The sequence below is a fragment of the Dermacentor variabilis genome, unplaced genomic scaffold (assembly GCF_050947875.1).
Source record: "Dermacentor variabilis isolate Ectoservices unplaced genomic scaffold, ASM5094787v1 scaffold_18, whole genome shotgun sequence".
Lineage (NCBI taxonomy): Eukaryota > Metazoa > Arthropoda > Arachnida > Ixodida > Ixodidae > Dermacentor > Dermacentor variabilis.
In genome coordinates, this window is record NW_027460346.1 from 6396330 (window position 1) to 6412880 (window position 16551).

At 41.0% G+C, this 16551-nt stretch overlaps 1 protein-coding gene across 7 annotated transcripts in view; it reads left to right on the forward strand.

The window, feature by feature from the left end:
• The window catches only part of LOC142568320 (uncharacterized), a 258619-nt gene that overhangs the window by 220009 nt on the left and 22059 nt on the right, over positions 1-16551 (forward strand). For 5 of the 7 annotated variants that reach the window (XM_075678322.1, XM_075678328.1, XM_075678325.1 and 2 more), the window contains 4 exons: positions 9-230; positions 5687-5779; positions 9248-9350; positions 12509-12571. In XM_075678322.1, the coding sequence (XP_075534437.1) occupies positions 9-230; positions 5687-5779; positions 9248-9350; positions 12509-12571 (481 nt within the window). The remainder of the gene's footprint in view (positions 1-8; positions 231-5686; positions 5780-9247; positions 9351-12508; positions 12572-16551) is intronic. The other 2 variants (XM_075678323.1, XM_075678326.1) reach the window with 2 other exon arrangements.

Genomic DNA, 16551 nt, shown 5'->3' on the forward strand with positions numbered 1-16551 from the left:
TTTGCTAGCAGGCACAGAATCTTCAGCATCGCCAAGCATCACGAGAGCGCCTTAGCAGTGTCAGCAGCACCACAGATACTCGTGATCGAAGGGACAGTGTTGACAGTGCTGCCTTGGCCTCTGGTCGGTCACGGCTACCATCGGGGCCGCAGTCTTCACTCGCCACAGACCAGTCGACTTCAGAGTCTGAGCGGTCCAAGCCAGCCGCAGCTAACAAGGGAAAGACACAGGTTGGAGCACAGCAGTTTTTTTTTTTCATCTCGTAATGCTGAATCAGAGGAGAGCTCAGAGAAGTGTGTTAAAAAGAGGTGTATAGCCTCCTGCAGTCAAGTTCAATGAATGCATATAGAATTGGAAGTTATTGGCATATATAGTAATGCTGTGTAGATAGGCATAGTGCTGTGTTGGTCTGTTCTTGCTCTTGTTCTATGTTTTTCATTGTTTTATTTGTTGTTCTAATTAATTACCGAAAGGTCCACTTAAGTTTGCTTCTGTGAAGTATTATTTTCTATTCCTAACTAGGCAATTCCCGTGTATGGTAATTCATTTAGCGAGTGTACAGCTTCCGAGAACTATGTGTGGAATTGTTTTCGAGGATGTTAATAGTCATCTTCCTTGTTACATGGCATACCGGTGACTATTATGGCCTTTTTCTTAGCAGCAGCACCGATCTTACAGTAACAGTGCTGTCCTTGTCATGTTGCAATTTCTGGCCCATAAAGTGATTGTGTTGATCACTCTGGGCTCTGTAGTTATGTTATCTTACTCACCTAGACTTAGTACCTCCTTATTTCAGTAATAAAATCAAGCCTGAATAGAGTGTGGTAACATTATGGCATAATCAAAATGAATCTTGTATGTTATTTGCTTACTTTTGATTATGATTATGATTTTGATTATGATTATTAATGTTAGAAGTTTAAATATGCCAGCATTGGAGGAGGGACCTTGGAGTTTATTTTGCACTACATTTTCACAGATGCTGTTAAAATCTTTTTTTACTGCATTTTTCTAACTTACTGCAGAGACTGTAGTTTTCTTATTGTGCAAAGATTAATTGCATTGCTACCACTGAGAACATGTAGAATTCATGGCGCAGAGATGAACTTGTGGCTGATACTAGCCAAAATCTGAAGCAATTTTGCAAGTTGAAGCTGTGGTTACTGCAAGTGAGGCATTGAATTCGAGCCATCAGGTTTTTTTTTTTATCTGGGCGAAGGAAATAAGATGTACAGTGCTCAACAAATCAGGTGCTATATAATCCTAGTATGCAGTCCTTGATACACTTTGCACTCTTCATTAAAGTGCTGGGAAGATTCTTGCTTGTAGCCAGTCTAAAGTGACAGATGGGAGTGTCCGTGTCTCAGTAACATCATTTCAACTATTTTCTGAGGCACACAGATTTTGCTGCTTCTGTGCAGAATGTAACCAAGACAACATGCTCAGGCTATTAAGTTAAGAAGTCATTGAGGTAGGCTGATGAAGTATTCCAGTGGCTACTATTTATGACCATGCTGTGTCTTTTCTGTGGTCTGTATATGGTTTTGGTCATTTCACTGATACTCTGATGCTCTTACAGGTTTAGTAAGACAGGTCAAGTCATGTTACAATATGCAAAGAATTGGAATGAGTAAATGAGCCTTCATTACAAATGCTGTTGTAGATTATAACTGCGAATGGTAATGCAGCAAGCAGTCTAGAAGAGAAATTGTTCATGTATCAGAAATTATGTGTAGCACATTACTACATAGTTTTGCATACTGCTGTCAGTTATTCTGCTGCAATGCGATGCGAGATGACAAGGCAATGGAAACAGCCAGTTGGTGGCAATATGTACTGGTGAACTGTGCTCTCTGGTTACTAAATCAATACACAGAGACGCAACAAGGGACCTGATGAATACAGACCATCAATTGTCTCTTTAAAGAAGTGCATATGCAGTCATGCAGGATGCAGAGAGTGTGAGACAATTGTGATGGGGTATAGTAACATTTGTGGGTGTTTGAACATGGACCCAGTGAACTAACTTCTTCCTAGCCTGTGCACACGACCTGCAATTTGAAGGTGCATAGCTTTGTGTGTCGTGTACGAAAGTGCTGAGTGCACCCTTCAAGTCATGGCTGTATGCTAAGGATGGGAACGAGCTCAGTTTTTATGTGCCTTCATGTCATGAAAATGATCAGATTTAGCTGGTTGTCTGTTTAGATGAGTTATTAGTCCTTTTCTTCTTAGGAACAAAAACTCGGGGGTTGAAAGTGGGACCAACAGTAGGGCTCCAGTGCCATTGTGGTGTGCATATCAAGGCTGGAAAAATTTTTTTGCTGCACACTGTTCTGACATGTTTGCTTTTTGAAGCATTCATTCTCTCATTTGAACTAAGTGGCCGTGGTTGACACCTCCACCATCTTTGTGCTATGCATCTTCATAAAGTTTGTCACTAAGGACTTCAGGAGTGGCTACTTGACATAAAACGAGGTATGTCACTCTGAAGAACAGCCTTGTAAAGATCGCCCACGATATGAAAGAGTGGTCTGGAAAAGTGGCTGTGAGAGCTAAAATAATGAATCAATATTTTTTATACTTTCTTGTCAGTAGTTGCCCTGATTTTAAGTTATAAGTATTTGCTATGTCTACTTCCGAAGTCTTATGGTATTCAGCTAGTCATTCCAGAGGCACTCTGGCAGTGCTTGAAAGGTTATGTAACACAGCAATCAAGTTTTACTGCAAACATAATGGTGCTAGAGGTTACAGTGAAGCCTGATTTACTTGGCCCATCTGTCCTCATAGTACAACATTAAAGTTGTCTTGCATGATTTATTTGTGCTGCCAAAGTGCTGTGAAACAGCTAAATATACCATTAGTAAAGTCTTCGCATTTTTAAACACCTTCTAGAGGCTTTCGCAGCTATGCACTCTCAGCATTTGAAACCCCTGACAAAGAGAGATGTTTCAGGTTGTTGGACCAGCTTTGAATGACATCAGAATGGTACAGGACAGATGCCATTTCACGTGCCCCTTGTGCACATTCATCTAATGCATTATTCATTACATAATATTGTCCAACTCCGAGCTGTTCTTTAGCTTTCACTTTGCTATTTCATTTCATTTCATTTTTTTTTTCATTTATTAATACTGTCAGCCTCATTGAGGGGCTACAACAGGAGTGGAAAAAACGGAACTGAACAGCAAAATAAGCAGTACAGAACATATTGAAATCCATAGTTATACATTAATTAAAGGAAAAAAAAAAAGATCATCTCGTGAAATGCATACATAAACAAAAACGCATCACTCAGAAATCAGAACAGTAATCTTATACAGCAGCAATCTTATCTCATCGCCCTATGCTAGTGCCGTATATGAAATTATCTAAGTGGTGTAGGAATTCAGCTAATGATGTTGACCGAACAGCAGAATCTGGAAGAGAGTTCCAGTCTCTACAAGTTCGGGGAAAATAACTAAACTTGAAACAATTATTTTTTATAGTCTGTAATGGGATAAACTTACTATTTGGTTACTGTATGAATGTGTCTCTCTTTCTTCAACCTCTGGCCATGAAAGTTGGGTGAATTTACAACCAAAGGTGCATTAGAATCGAGGAATTAAAGTATTGCTGTAATGGTTGTTGCAGGAAACCAGAGACAGGGGTGACCGTCCTTGTCTTTGCTTTCTTGCAAAGACGAGAAAAATTGAGAGGCTGTTTGAAGTTCCAAATTGGTATCCTGGATGTTAAATCTTTCTATATGCATATGGTTGGTTAGTGCTTGCGAGGAGTTCACTGGCATGTTTATTTTCCAATGTATTTGAAAGTTCAGCCATTGGCACAAATTGACGGTCTGGAATTTTCAACTTCTTGTTCTTTGCTAACAAGGCATGAATATAACTAAGTGTGTTTATGCACAATTTTAATGTAACAAAAATTCACTGGCGTTGCGAAGGAACACGACCTTCTAGTTCAGTGTGCCAGTGCATCAGAGCATCTTGTATGGTCTGAAGTAATGCAGCAAGTTCAGGGGCAGCCATCGCAAAGAATGAATGAATGCAGATGGCAATTTATGAGAATGATTTTGTTAGCTGGTTGATGGCTTATCGAGATAGTGTGCTATGTGACCTGCCATGGACTTCAAAGGGCTGTTTTGTTATGAGTTTCTTACTATGCCCTAATAGCCTATAAGCCTGTCCTGTCATCTTTGTTTCTGTCCATATGTTCCTGCGCTGTATTTAAGATGAAGCCTATAAGCCCTCTGAAACATGAAGCTGAGGTGTGTAGTAGGAGTTGCACCAGGTTATTGAAGCTTTTTGTTTCTTTCCTTTTGGTAAACATTTTGGTGACAGACTTTTATGGTAAAGCTATGGGTTAGTTAAGTGGCTGAAAGGCATAGCTATTTATGGCAATGTAAAGGCCAACTTGCTGCATGAAGTAAGTTGTTCTGTCAAGCAAAAGGATATTATGAAACCTTGACAGGAGAGGCGACTCCAGAGCTTGTATTGGCAAACAATCAACTATAATGCATTTTGGCGTTGCTATCCTTGTGTGTGGCTGAAGTATTTGTTTTGGCAGTGGTGGTTATGTACGACAACTTTAAGGCAAGCAGAAAAAGGTTTTCCTGTGTTTGTTTCATTGACATCACAGCAGCAAGATTTTTGTGTAAACTTAGGTATAGCCAGCTGATCTGGTTATTACCTCACACATTTCAGGAGCCACAAATTGCCGGTTGTTATGGTGACTGATAGCGGAAGTCACTCATTGAAAGCAAGCAGTGTAGATGTTTGTGCTGATGTGGCATGAGAGGAAGTGGCTAAGTTTTCATAATTACTTACACTACCGGTCTCCACATTGTGGTGGGCTCGTCAGCTATCCTGCTATATGTAGTTAGGCTCAAAGACCTTGGTACAATGACTAGCTTTATTTCTCCGGTATGCGTGATTGTACGAGGTAATGGTGCTGTGGGACGGTGAAGATAAGCAATTGAAGAAGCTCAAGGTGACTTCGTTAAGCGCTATGTGATTGCGTGACAGATTAGCTGTAAGAAGCTTGTAATCCCTAGGATGTCATAGAGCTCTGTCTTCGTATCCAATGAACTGTGGTGCTGAACGTTGTCTTCATGTCATGTAAAACATGCCTGTGCGCATCTGGTACAAAGGATTTTTGGAGAAGGCAGGAAGTCATTGTTTCACTGGCATTCTGTATGATGTAAGCTTAGGGTCAAAAGAGAATGGGCATTGCTTTAAGTCTGTAGCATTCCTACTCGGTAGCTGCTTGGCACAGCTGTTATATATGACCAAATAGGTAATTCCTTGATGTTCACATGGGCCCTGCAAACTCAAATCGCAGAGAAACAAGTTATAGATATCTATGGCTTTTGTTGCTGTCATTTTGCTAGATGCTGCAACTCTGACATAGCTGTGTATGCACATGTTTGCATAGACATGTGAGGTTATCTTAAGCTTTGTCATAGCTTGCATAGACTTGCAAACTTATCTTGAGCTTCGTCGTAGCCGAGGTGCAACTTCGGCATGCGTTGCAGTGTTAGTTCAAGGCATGCACATCACAGGCTGTAGGACCTGTAGTGGTGCAATTCATATATGATCATAGCTTGCTCACCACTGGTGTCAGATGTTGTCGCATCAAAAGCCATAGGAGAGCAATGGGGCACTGCTAAGTTGTGCCATTGCGGTATGCGTAGGTGGCTGGCAAGAGTTGGCTGGGGGGCATATTTGGGAAGCTGCTTCCCAAGGGCCCCAATCAAATGATCCTGCCCGATGATAAGGACCCTGATGTACGTGCCTGTTCTGTACTCGGAATGCTTTCTCCCCCTCTCTCCCCTTTTTGCTTTATGCATGGCATGGCTTCGGTTGTGGCATCATCTCTTGCACATTGTCTTTTGTTCTCCTCAAAGTTGATTTGTAGAATATTGTAGAGTTGTGCAACGATACTTTTGGAGATACACTGGTTCTTGTGACTTTGTCAGGCTCAGACCTTGCACGAAGATCTCTTGCAACTTATTTATGCCATGTCTGAATGTTGCTTGGGCTGTATTTTGCTGTATCCTTGGCTCGTGCTTTAACTTTAGGAAGACTATTGACAATGCTAAAGTGGAGTAAAGCACTGTAAAGGCTCAATGTAGCGTTGGTTATATGATGCCTAATGATGCATATTGTGTGACTCTTGGTTTCATTGGCAATTTTTTAGTTTTTTGAGCACATTATGTTGATTGCAGTTGAAGTACTTGCGTGGAACATGCAAGTGTTGCAGCTACATGTGCCATTAAGCAACTGAAACTTTTGAACGCCCTCTGTCCTAAGCCTGAGCCAGCCATATATTTTCAACAATATTCATTTGATTTCATAATGTGCATCAATCTGAAAATACTGTTAAACAGGTAAATGCATGTGTCATGGCTTCAGAGAAACCTACAGCTGAGCCTTGCATGCCAGGACAGAGAAACCTCTAATGCGGCAGTTTTCCTTTTAAACATTCACTTTCACACACTCATCTTAGATTTCAAGCTTTCAGGGAGGAACTGTCATTTCTACACAGCTTAAAACTTTCAGCAGGAACTTATCATGATGAAATAATGTGATGCAGTGATAAACAAAAATGTGGTAACTTTAGGAAAAGTACAATTACCTAAGTGCAATATGTGACAGAGTTTGCACACGCAAAGTAGTTACTTGCATTCTCACATCACAGTGCACTGCCCATGTCCTTCTGCCAAGCTGTGTTGCCTTCTCTGAGTGTTATTCAGTCTAATTACTCATCCAAGTTTAGTGCCAACTATTGCAAAATACATGCATTTTCACTGCTTGAGCCAAAAATGCCATGGAAGCAGACAAATATGTGCATATTGCTCACATATTTGATTGCTAAATTGTTCTACTAATTGGCATTGACCAAGACTGAGCATGAATCATCTATGAGTATGCTGACGAAAGTGGGGGCAGCCACTTGCAATAGTGTAAATTAGGTGATCATGCCACAAGGAACAGGGTCAATGAAAACACGCACCTTCACCTGCTTAAACGTTAAAATGTCGGTAGCCTGTGTTCACTTAGTTTCATGATCGCTGGATCACATAGCTTTAGAATGCGTCCATTGAGTGGTGGCAACTACAGTTGGCAAGCAAGCTGCCTACTTTGATGTTCTCTCTATCTCTCTTTCTGTCATGGGTTCTTCCATTGTCTCCTGCTCTTTTGTGAGATAGCCCGACTAGAGTGTTTGTGTTTGTAAAGGCTGTTTGATGTTGGCTATGCCACTTATTGTTGTGGAGAGGTGACAGTGCAAAGGCAGAAACACTGCAGGAAGAACGAATGAAAAGGACCAAACTGCTTATTGGGTAAACTTGTGCCCAAAAAGCTAAACAATGCTTAAGGGACGATTGTAGTGAGCACATTTAGTGGTTGTCAAGTTTTATGACACTGCTCGAATCTGTCTGCTGTTTATACACATCATCATATGTTCCAGAGAAGTTGGTAGTGTTCGTGTCAGTTTTAACATCGTACTACAGTATTCGCGATGTGCAAGCAATTTGATAATGAAGGGCCTATCTCGCTAGTGAGGTGACAACATTCCCAAAGGTTCCAGTACAGCAGGGCCACGATTTTGTAGTGATGCCTTCCATTGGATTCTATGCCACCCTGGCGCATTGTAGCCGTAGTCGCCTTTGCGCTATAAAACCCTATATACCAACCTACCAACTCTTATAAACTATTCACGGCTGGCTGATCCTATTGATAACGTGGGCAGAGCGTAGCTCTGACCACTGACGAAGTGCAAAAAAGAATAGAATTGGAAAAGGTATCGCTGCAAACGAGTGTTGTGTGTAAGTGTCAATCCAGTGAAAGCAATCAACCAGCCGAAAGTATAACAATGTATGCATGACAGCATAACTGTCGATAGGGAAAGCAGTCGCATTGGATACACTGTCATGCTCTGCTTTAATGAAATTATTAAAACTAACTTGAATTGATTAGCTGTCCAAAATGTTTGTGCAACTTGTTAGGCGTGTAGAATTATCCCATTAGTATTATTCTGAATGTTCAGCTTAATAAATTTGAATTGTCGAGCTTTCACTACATTTACTTGTCAAACTTGAGAAAGTCCAGTGCTACGTTATGTGGTTTAGTTGCATTATATTCAAACAAATACCACAATTCCTGATGGATATATGATATTCATGCAAGTGCTATAATTACAAATTTATCTAGTAGGTGCAGTCACGTAGTTGGGTGCAGATATAGGTGGATGTTCTTTTATGCATTTCTGACTGGGTATGCAGGAGCTGATGGTGTTCTTTGAAAGAGCATGGGCAGTACCATCTTAGTTGACAACAGTGGTCAAACAAACGATCCCTCTGAAGACAACGTTTCTACAAGGGGACTTGTCTTCCTCAGGGCAAAGACAAGCTCCTTGTCGAAGAAATGTTGGCTCCAGATGCATCTCTTGTTCGACCACTGTTGACCATTTCAAGTTTCAGTCTTCCGCGAACCTCATTGTAATTGACAGAAGCACCTGACTTTACCAAAATATCTTGTCACCACAGTTATTTTTCCAGCTACTTGGCTTAAGTCTATGAATATACAGCTTACCTGCGTTGCATAAGTTCTTATGAATTAGCTGTAGCAAATTAGTGGTTTCGAACTTTGCACTTGCTTTCACCCCACATTTCACTGACCATTGCAGGTGGGCTAGTAACAATGCATTATGTCTTGCCACTTCTGTCGGAAACGCCTGTTGCAGTGGCCTAGCGACTATGGCATTGTGCTTCTAAGCACGAGGTCGTGGGCTCAATTCTCGTCCACAGCAGCCACATTTCTATGAGGGCAAAATGCAAAAACGCCCATGTACTTAAATTTAGATGCACGTTAAAGAACCCCAGGTGGTCAAAATTAAATTGGAGTCCCCCACTATGGTGTCCTTCATAATCACATTGTGGTTTTGGCATGTAAAACCCTCAAATTTAATTACTTTAACTTCTGTCATATGGTTATACTATGGTGGATTGGTGCCTGTTCACAAGTGTGCATGTACCTTTGCTCTAGGCAGTGCTCAAGAGCATGCTGCCTTCATGCTCCTTTTGGCATTACGTAGATTTGTCTGCTCTTGCCTTTCATACTGTCTTTGACTGTTCAGTCCTTCTGCTTTGCCTGCATGACTGCACGCCTTTTGGTGGGGTGGTGGTTGGTGCCTGGTAGCACCTTTGTGCTCTTACGGTGATCACCACTGTCTCGCTGTCTTATATGTACAGATTGTATGGGATGAGCAGAAGAATTGCTGGGTCGACAAGAACGCTGCGCCTGGTGAAGCGGAGAGTCGGATGGCAGCTCCACCGTCGGACACAAGCTTTGGAGGTGAGCCGTAGTGCTGCTTTTTCTCATTGCTGCTCCGAGTTGCCTCACTTGAACAGCAAGCATAGCTGCCCATTCAGCAACGAAGTGCTGTATGCTCACAATATTCTGTGACAACCAAAGGAATGCAGTCACAAATACACTGCTGTCAAACTCATAGAAAATGCTTATAGATGAACCAACCAAATTGCTAATTTGGTTGGTTCATTTGCTAATTTCCATAGCATCGAGGCGGAGGCAAACTTTTTTGAATATTAGCGGCCCTCACGAACGATGTTTTGTAGCGCGGGAGTGCAGTAGGCAGATGGAGTACAGACTTGTGGGTGGAGCTTGTGCTGAATTCTTAGGTTATCACTTAGTATAGCCGCTTTTATGGATGCCATTCATGGCATGTGTCACATGCGACTTGGCTGAAGCAGTAGAAGCAAAGAAATAACCTAACCTGGGGAGGGTGGCCACTTTTCCCAACTATTTTTCTTCTTTTTCTCGAATGGTGTCAAGTGCTCATTGCGACAATGAAGCCTTGTGTCGCATTATGTCATACACACAAGGGCCCCTGAAAGTGGTTTTCCTTACTGTTGGTCCCAATACATGGTCCAGAGAATGCATGTCTAATCTGCACATATTTTGCATGCCACTCAGCTGGAAAAGTACCTACTGGGTAATGGTTAAGAATTAGTGCCATAAGAAGGGCATATGGCAGTTGAGGGCTAACAGATGTATAGACTAGCCACCTATATTGGTTAGTGCAAAAGCTTTTTGAAATCACATTTAGCTTCAGTGTTCCTTGCTGCGAAAAGTAGACACTTTGTAGACTTCAAGGGTGTGATCTTGTACGCGTTCCAAAATAAAACGGAGGCGGTTCGTTCCACCGAGCCATATACGATTCGTCAATGTGAACCGTGCCGAACGCCATGACGTCAATTGTGACGTGATATCTGCTGTCAATCATTCCGTGTTGCCTGCTAACGGAACGGAACATGCCGCCTATTTCGTGACGTAATGAATGGACCGCCTCCGTTCTATTTTGGAACGCGTACAAGATCGCAACCCAGATGTCCAGAATGATTCAATCAATTGAAGTACTAAGTGTTTAATATTGTGAGCTCCTCAGAGTGGCCCCTTAATTCACAGACTGCTTTTATATGCAGGGAAACACAATCCTGTAGGTATTACCTTAATTGCACCCTCCCTCCCCCTCCCTTGTTTTTCTTTCTCCCAGTTGCAGTTATCGAAGACATCAGTTATCAAACTTTGAAGCAGATGTAGATATTTTAGCCAAAAAAAAAATATTGTTACATTGTTTCAGCTAAATTTGGGTTCAAATGTCACAAAGGCACCCTTGTGAGCCAAGTAAAAGGAATACTAGATACCATTTTTTGGCTCTGTTTGACCGTCCCTGGCCCTTGCGCCATAAAACCAGGCCCGGGCTGGGCTTCCGCTTCATGAAGCTCGAGCCCGGCCCGGGCACGCTGGAGGAAATTTGTTGATGGTCATGATCATTATTGGTGCCTTGCCCTTTGTAGCGGACAACCCATGCGGAAAATCCGGTGTGCACGTGAATCGAAATGTTCCTTTACCCGCGGTGGTAGCTCAGCAGTTAAGCTGTCGCACTTCTAAGCTCTAGGATGCGGGTTCAATTCCCGGCCACTGTGGCCGCATTAAGGGGGAGGAGAAATGAAAGAACACCCATGTACTTAAATTTAGGTGCTATTAAATAACTCCAAGTGGTCGAAATTAATCCAGTCACCACTACGGCATGCCCCGTAATCATATTGTGGTTTTGGAACGTAATACCCCAGAATATAAGTGAAATAGTGCTTATGCGGTACATGAAAAGCCATCACAATTAAAAGCATAGTGTCAATAAAAGATAGCATTTTTTTTTTTTTACATAGTGTAGAGCTAACATGAAAAAGCTGATAGAAGTCAACCCAGGGCATTCTCTTCAATGCTTTTGTCTACACTTTGGAAACATTAATGATTAGAAACATTTATAAAAGGGGCTCTTCGTTAATAATTTGTTGCACCAAGGTAAAAAAAGCTTAAGGTTTTGCAGGGTGTTTCACGTAACTTGAACCAAGGATTTTAATAAAGTGGTTAACCACAGCTGAGTAAAAACAACAACATATGGTTTGCCGTCATGTGGTACTCCTCAAAATATTTTTATGTTCCCCTTAATTAGTTATTTACTGAGATCAACAAAATTTTTTAATATTCTCTTTAGGGCCAAGTGCGTTTCGTAACATTGTAGAGGGGATTTAGAAACAACAGGTACAGTTTTTTGTAGCAGTGTACATGCTGTGTGGTGATTTTTTTCTGCATTTAAAGAAAGCCAGTGAAATAGGAACTAAAACCATGCGATTGCACTCAAAAGTAATGCCTGTTTCTTCAAGTAGACCAGCTCATGAACTAGAATTGTGCTATCTGGCACAGGCAATTTAAAAATATTTTTGAAAGTGTTTGCTGAAACACCTGATGCATGTACAAACAGCGAATTCATGAGCATACAGCATAAAATAAAGGAACAACTACAGAGAGACACCCACTGCACTAGTGCTAAAATACTATAAATAGGTAGTATTTAGAGTGGTAATAGTGCAATCGTAAAAGTGGTAACAGGGAAATGGTTTGAGGAGCGCTTTTTTGTATAATTTAATTTTCCTTACGCAGAAACACTGTCCGTTATGTGGAATAGAAAAAAATAAGAACTAGTTTTTTTTTCTAAGGTACACTAACAGCCAGCTCTTTGTACGTGTCACTTCAGCTTGGCACAGAATACCTTGGATCATACAATGCATAATGTTCGCACGTACTCGAAGGCCCAACTTAGGCCCTTTAATGAATGGGCCCGAGTCCGGCCCGACCCACGGTCTCAAGCCTGGGCCTGGCCCAGGCCCACCAAAAAAACATTACGGACGGCCCATCCCAGGCTTTCGGGTCAGCTTGGGTCCGTGCAGTACTATACCCCATATATTATCATGTGAGCCAAATAACTGCAGAGATGATTTCACTGCATCAAACGCATCAGGTCGCATAACCAGGCAAGAAAGCATGGTTAGCTGTGGGAAAAAAAGTTTCTGGATTATGTGCTGCCAAGAGGCAAAAGTACATTGATGTGAAGGGGGCTCAATTAGTCTCTTTTTTTGTATCTGGTCTAGGCAAGCCAAGTCCACTGAGTAGCAAGCCAGGAGAGAACCGCTTTCAACTGAGCAAGCAGCGCTGTGAGTAAATGTAGTAAACATAGTAAATTTGTTGTGGTAAATGTGTCATGTGTAACTAATTTCGAGGGAGTTTCGTTTATTTTATGGAAAACCTCAGTGGTGTTGCTGCTAGGCAGTGTTGTACAATTTTTTGGTTGTACGCTACTTGTTGGCAAACTGTTCCACAACAATGTTTATTTATTTCTTTATGTTGTGCACTGACTTTGGTCTCATAGAAGTCTCCTCATTCTTCACAGTCCTCATTTAGTCTCTTTGTAAATGTCAAGACTAGAAATTGTCTCTTCTGGGATCTGCTTGGCTTCATCTCCTACTTACATGAGGAAGGATTTGTGTGTGTGCTTTTCAAAACATAAGGGCGTCGATGAGGATTGACTGTCGGGCTAGTTGGTTCGGGATTACGTAATCAGTGCCGTGTCATTGTGCTTCTTCTTGTGTAATCCCATCTGTTACACTGTTTTCATCTAATAAGGGTGTCAGCCATCTTGAATTCAACACTTCAAATGTGGATGCTATTCAGCTAGGCTGAGCTTGTGTGCAGTTCATTTTCAGTGTCGTTACACTATCATGTCTTTTTCCAGGGAGGAGCAGCAATGCATTCTTGCTTTACAAAGTTTCAGATCTCTTTTTCTGAAAACACAATTATCCATCTTTCATTTGTAATGATGACCCACATACTACAATGGATTGGTGAGAATCTGGCAAACATACTTTTGAAGTACAACTATGTGACATAAACAGACAATGAAGCCAGGGAAAGCATACGGGAAATTAGTGGATGTGTTTAATTGCAAGGTAGAAATAACAAAGAGAAGGGAAATTGAACTGGACGAAAAGACAACTTCCCACAAGTTAGAGCCGAGCTACATATTACGCATCACTTATAAAAGGCTTTACCATTCCCTTACCACTAGAAATGTGCTCATTTTCGGTGCCGTGATGTTATAATGGTTTACTTTAAGAAGTAGCCATTGCAACTCACACCGTGGTACATAAAATTATAGACTGATCATGGTGTTTTGAATAGGTTTAAGCAGTAATAATTGCCCAGATAGTTATTTAGAATTGTTATGTGAAACTGTACTGTAATGTGGAGTGTTGCCTAATATTGTACAGCAATGAATAAGAGCAGTTGCACAAGAAGTGTTCAACTTGTAAACAATTAGACTGTTATTCAAGCTTTGGTCTGAAATTGACTGCATGCTCTTGTGTAAGTGAAAATTCCACACGGCGGGAAGGATTGTTTGTAGTAATGTGTAGTAGCAGTAATAATTGCTCATACAGGTTTTGAAACTTATGTGAAACTGTACTGTAATGTGGAGTGTTGCACAATATTGTACAATAATAAGAGCGCTTGCACAGGCAGTGTTCAAAATGTTAAAGATTAGACTGCTAGTCAAGCTTTGGTTGAAGGTCAGTCTGAAGTTGACTGCATGCGCTTGTGGGAGTAAAAACCCCACAAGACGGGAAGGATTGTTTGTAATAATTTCTATATGCTGTCAAAATGCTTCTGGATAAAAGCAACCCACGATGGAAAAAATAAAGTTGCACTTGATATTAGTTACACACAATTATCAAAATAACATGCAGTCGTGAGCACCTACCATTGTTTGAGACATATATAAAACAGTCTATATGTCGGATCACAAAATTATACAACCCGGCAGAAGCTTCTGTGTCTTCATTACTGCTGTTATTTAAAAACTGTGTTACTGGGTCGACCAAAGCGCAAATTTTGCACTGTTTTATTGAGGAAGTGCCAGGAGCACTAGAGACTAGTTTCAACGATACCTCGAGTCAAGTTTTCATTTCTCCACACTCCTCAATTTGTCAAAAATTGTCAAACTTAACCTGTAGTTATAGTTCAATCATTATTTCCGACGTTGCATGCTGTTGCTAGTAGAAGAATTTTAATGAAAATGTTGTAACAACCATGCAGAAAAACTGTGGATCAAATTAAGCAATTTCTTCATGCCCGGTAAGGAAAGAGTTAAACTGCCGTGGGTGTGTTCGAGCCCCTCGGCTTACCTTATTTTTCTTACTCATTGCGTAGCGAGGGCCTTCGCTTTGGTAGCTGTGATACGATGAGGTAGCAATTGAAAGTTAATTGGCCATTTGCCTGCTTCTAAGTTTACATGTACTATGTGATGCCTATGATTAGAAAGATGTTCCACATCCACTGCCATGGCCAGAGTAGCACTAGCCAACAGTTCCAAGTTCTAACAGGATCTAACACTCCAAAGGGTTGCTTTTTTGTTTTCCTTTGGGAAACCCAGGGGCCTTCATGGTAGATAGATGAAACCACAAATGCCCAACACAGGTAATAAATGTGCCATTCGACATTCTTATGCTGCACATATCACAGATGACTATACAAAAAAAAAGAACAATTGTCTTTTCATGTTTGAATTCTGCTTCATCTGCTTTTGGGGCCAGCTACCTGTCCAGGAGTCTGGATTCAGGAAGGCCACAGCTGGGCTAGCACGCGTGTGTGCGACTGCTCTCTGGCCAGGCTGTTATATGGTGGTGGAATGGTTGAGTATTTCCCTGGTCTATTCGCTCCATCGTCTGTGTAAATGCGTGCTGGAGTCACACGGTCTGTGTACTTTTTACATGACCTTTTCATCTGTAAACTTGTCATGTGGATTTGCTTTAGATATCCGTTTAGCTGTAACCACGAATAAGTAGGCAATGACACACAATCCACACACAATGTCTGGAAAGAGAAGAAACTGAAGCAGCAGGTATTCTTAAGGTGGAACAGGAGTCTCAGTAAAAGCAGCTGCATTTCCTTTGAATATTGAGAAGGGTGTGTAAATCGCAAGCGATAGTGCGCCTCTGTATTTTATTCAAGACACCCTAAAGGCCCATATGGGCATTACATAGGGTGTGACAATAAATGATAAATACAGTATGCATGATGCAGGTTAAAGTAAAACTCATGCAAAAAAATTTTAAAGTAGCACATCGAACTTGGTATTAACTAACGCATGCACAAGAACACATCCAAAACCTTGAAGACCCATATGACCATTACCAATGAGTGTTTTAATAAATCAAGGATAATTACAATATGTAATTCAAACAGGTAATGCTTGTCAAAATAATTACACATTCAAATAGATACTGCATGTTAAAAGAAGAATACAATTAGAAAAAAAAGCATTACATGAACTCTGTGCTAGCTTAAAATAAAGCCATGTGCACAAGGAACATAAAAATATGGTGAAATAAATAAAGTAATCCAAAAATGGAGCACAAGAACACACTGACATCGTGAATGGATGAGCAAAAGAGTCCTAGGTGTTTGCATTAAGTAAGTGTTTTAGTTTTGATAAAAATTGTGATTAAGAGCAGATATGATTTTAATTTGTAATATATTCCAGTGATATATAGCAATAAAGAGGGGGGAGTAGGTCAAGAAGTTAGGGAATGCAACAATGGGATGGCAGGGTAAACCGATCAAAAAATTGTGCAACGCCTGAGGAGCAAGTCAATGCAATGGCAGCTGTGAACGAGCACTCCAAGCCATTTAAACATCGCAGTAAAAGTCACGCCCCCTGAGATTTAAAATTTGCAGGCGCACACCGCGTTACGTGCCATGTTTTATGCTTTGGGTGCTGCATTTCTGTGGTTTATTGCATAATTGTACTTGTTAGGAAAACTGTAGGCAATTTATCACTAGTTTTTCAGTTGGCACTGCAAATTTTGCCATTGGGGGCCTTTACTATACTGTATTGCATGATTGCTGCTGCTGCTTTGGTGTTTTGTGCAATTTTACTCATGTGTTGCATTTTTTTGCGGATTACTTTAGCATTTTGTGGTGCCACAACATGGCAATAAATAATGCAAAGTGCACGCGGAAGAGAAAGTCTCAACGTAATCAGTATGTGGACAAAAATACCGGTAATAACAAGAGCAGCAACAACAATGTACGCCATAGCGCACGCTTTTTAAATATAGCTGAAAGTTCTTCATGTGGC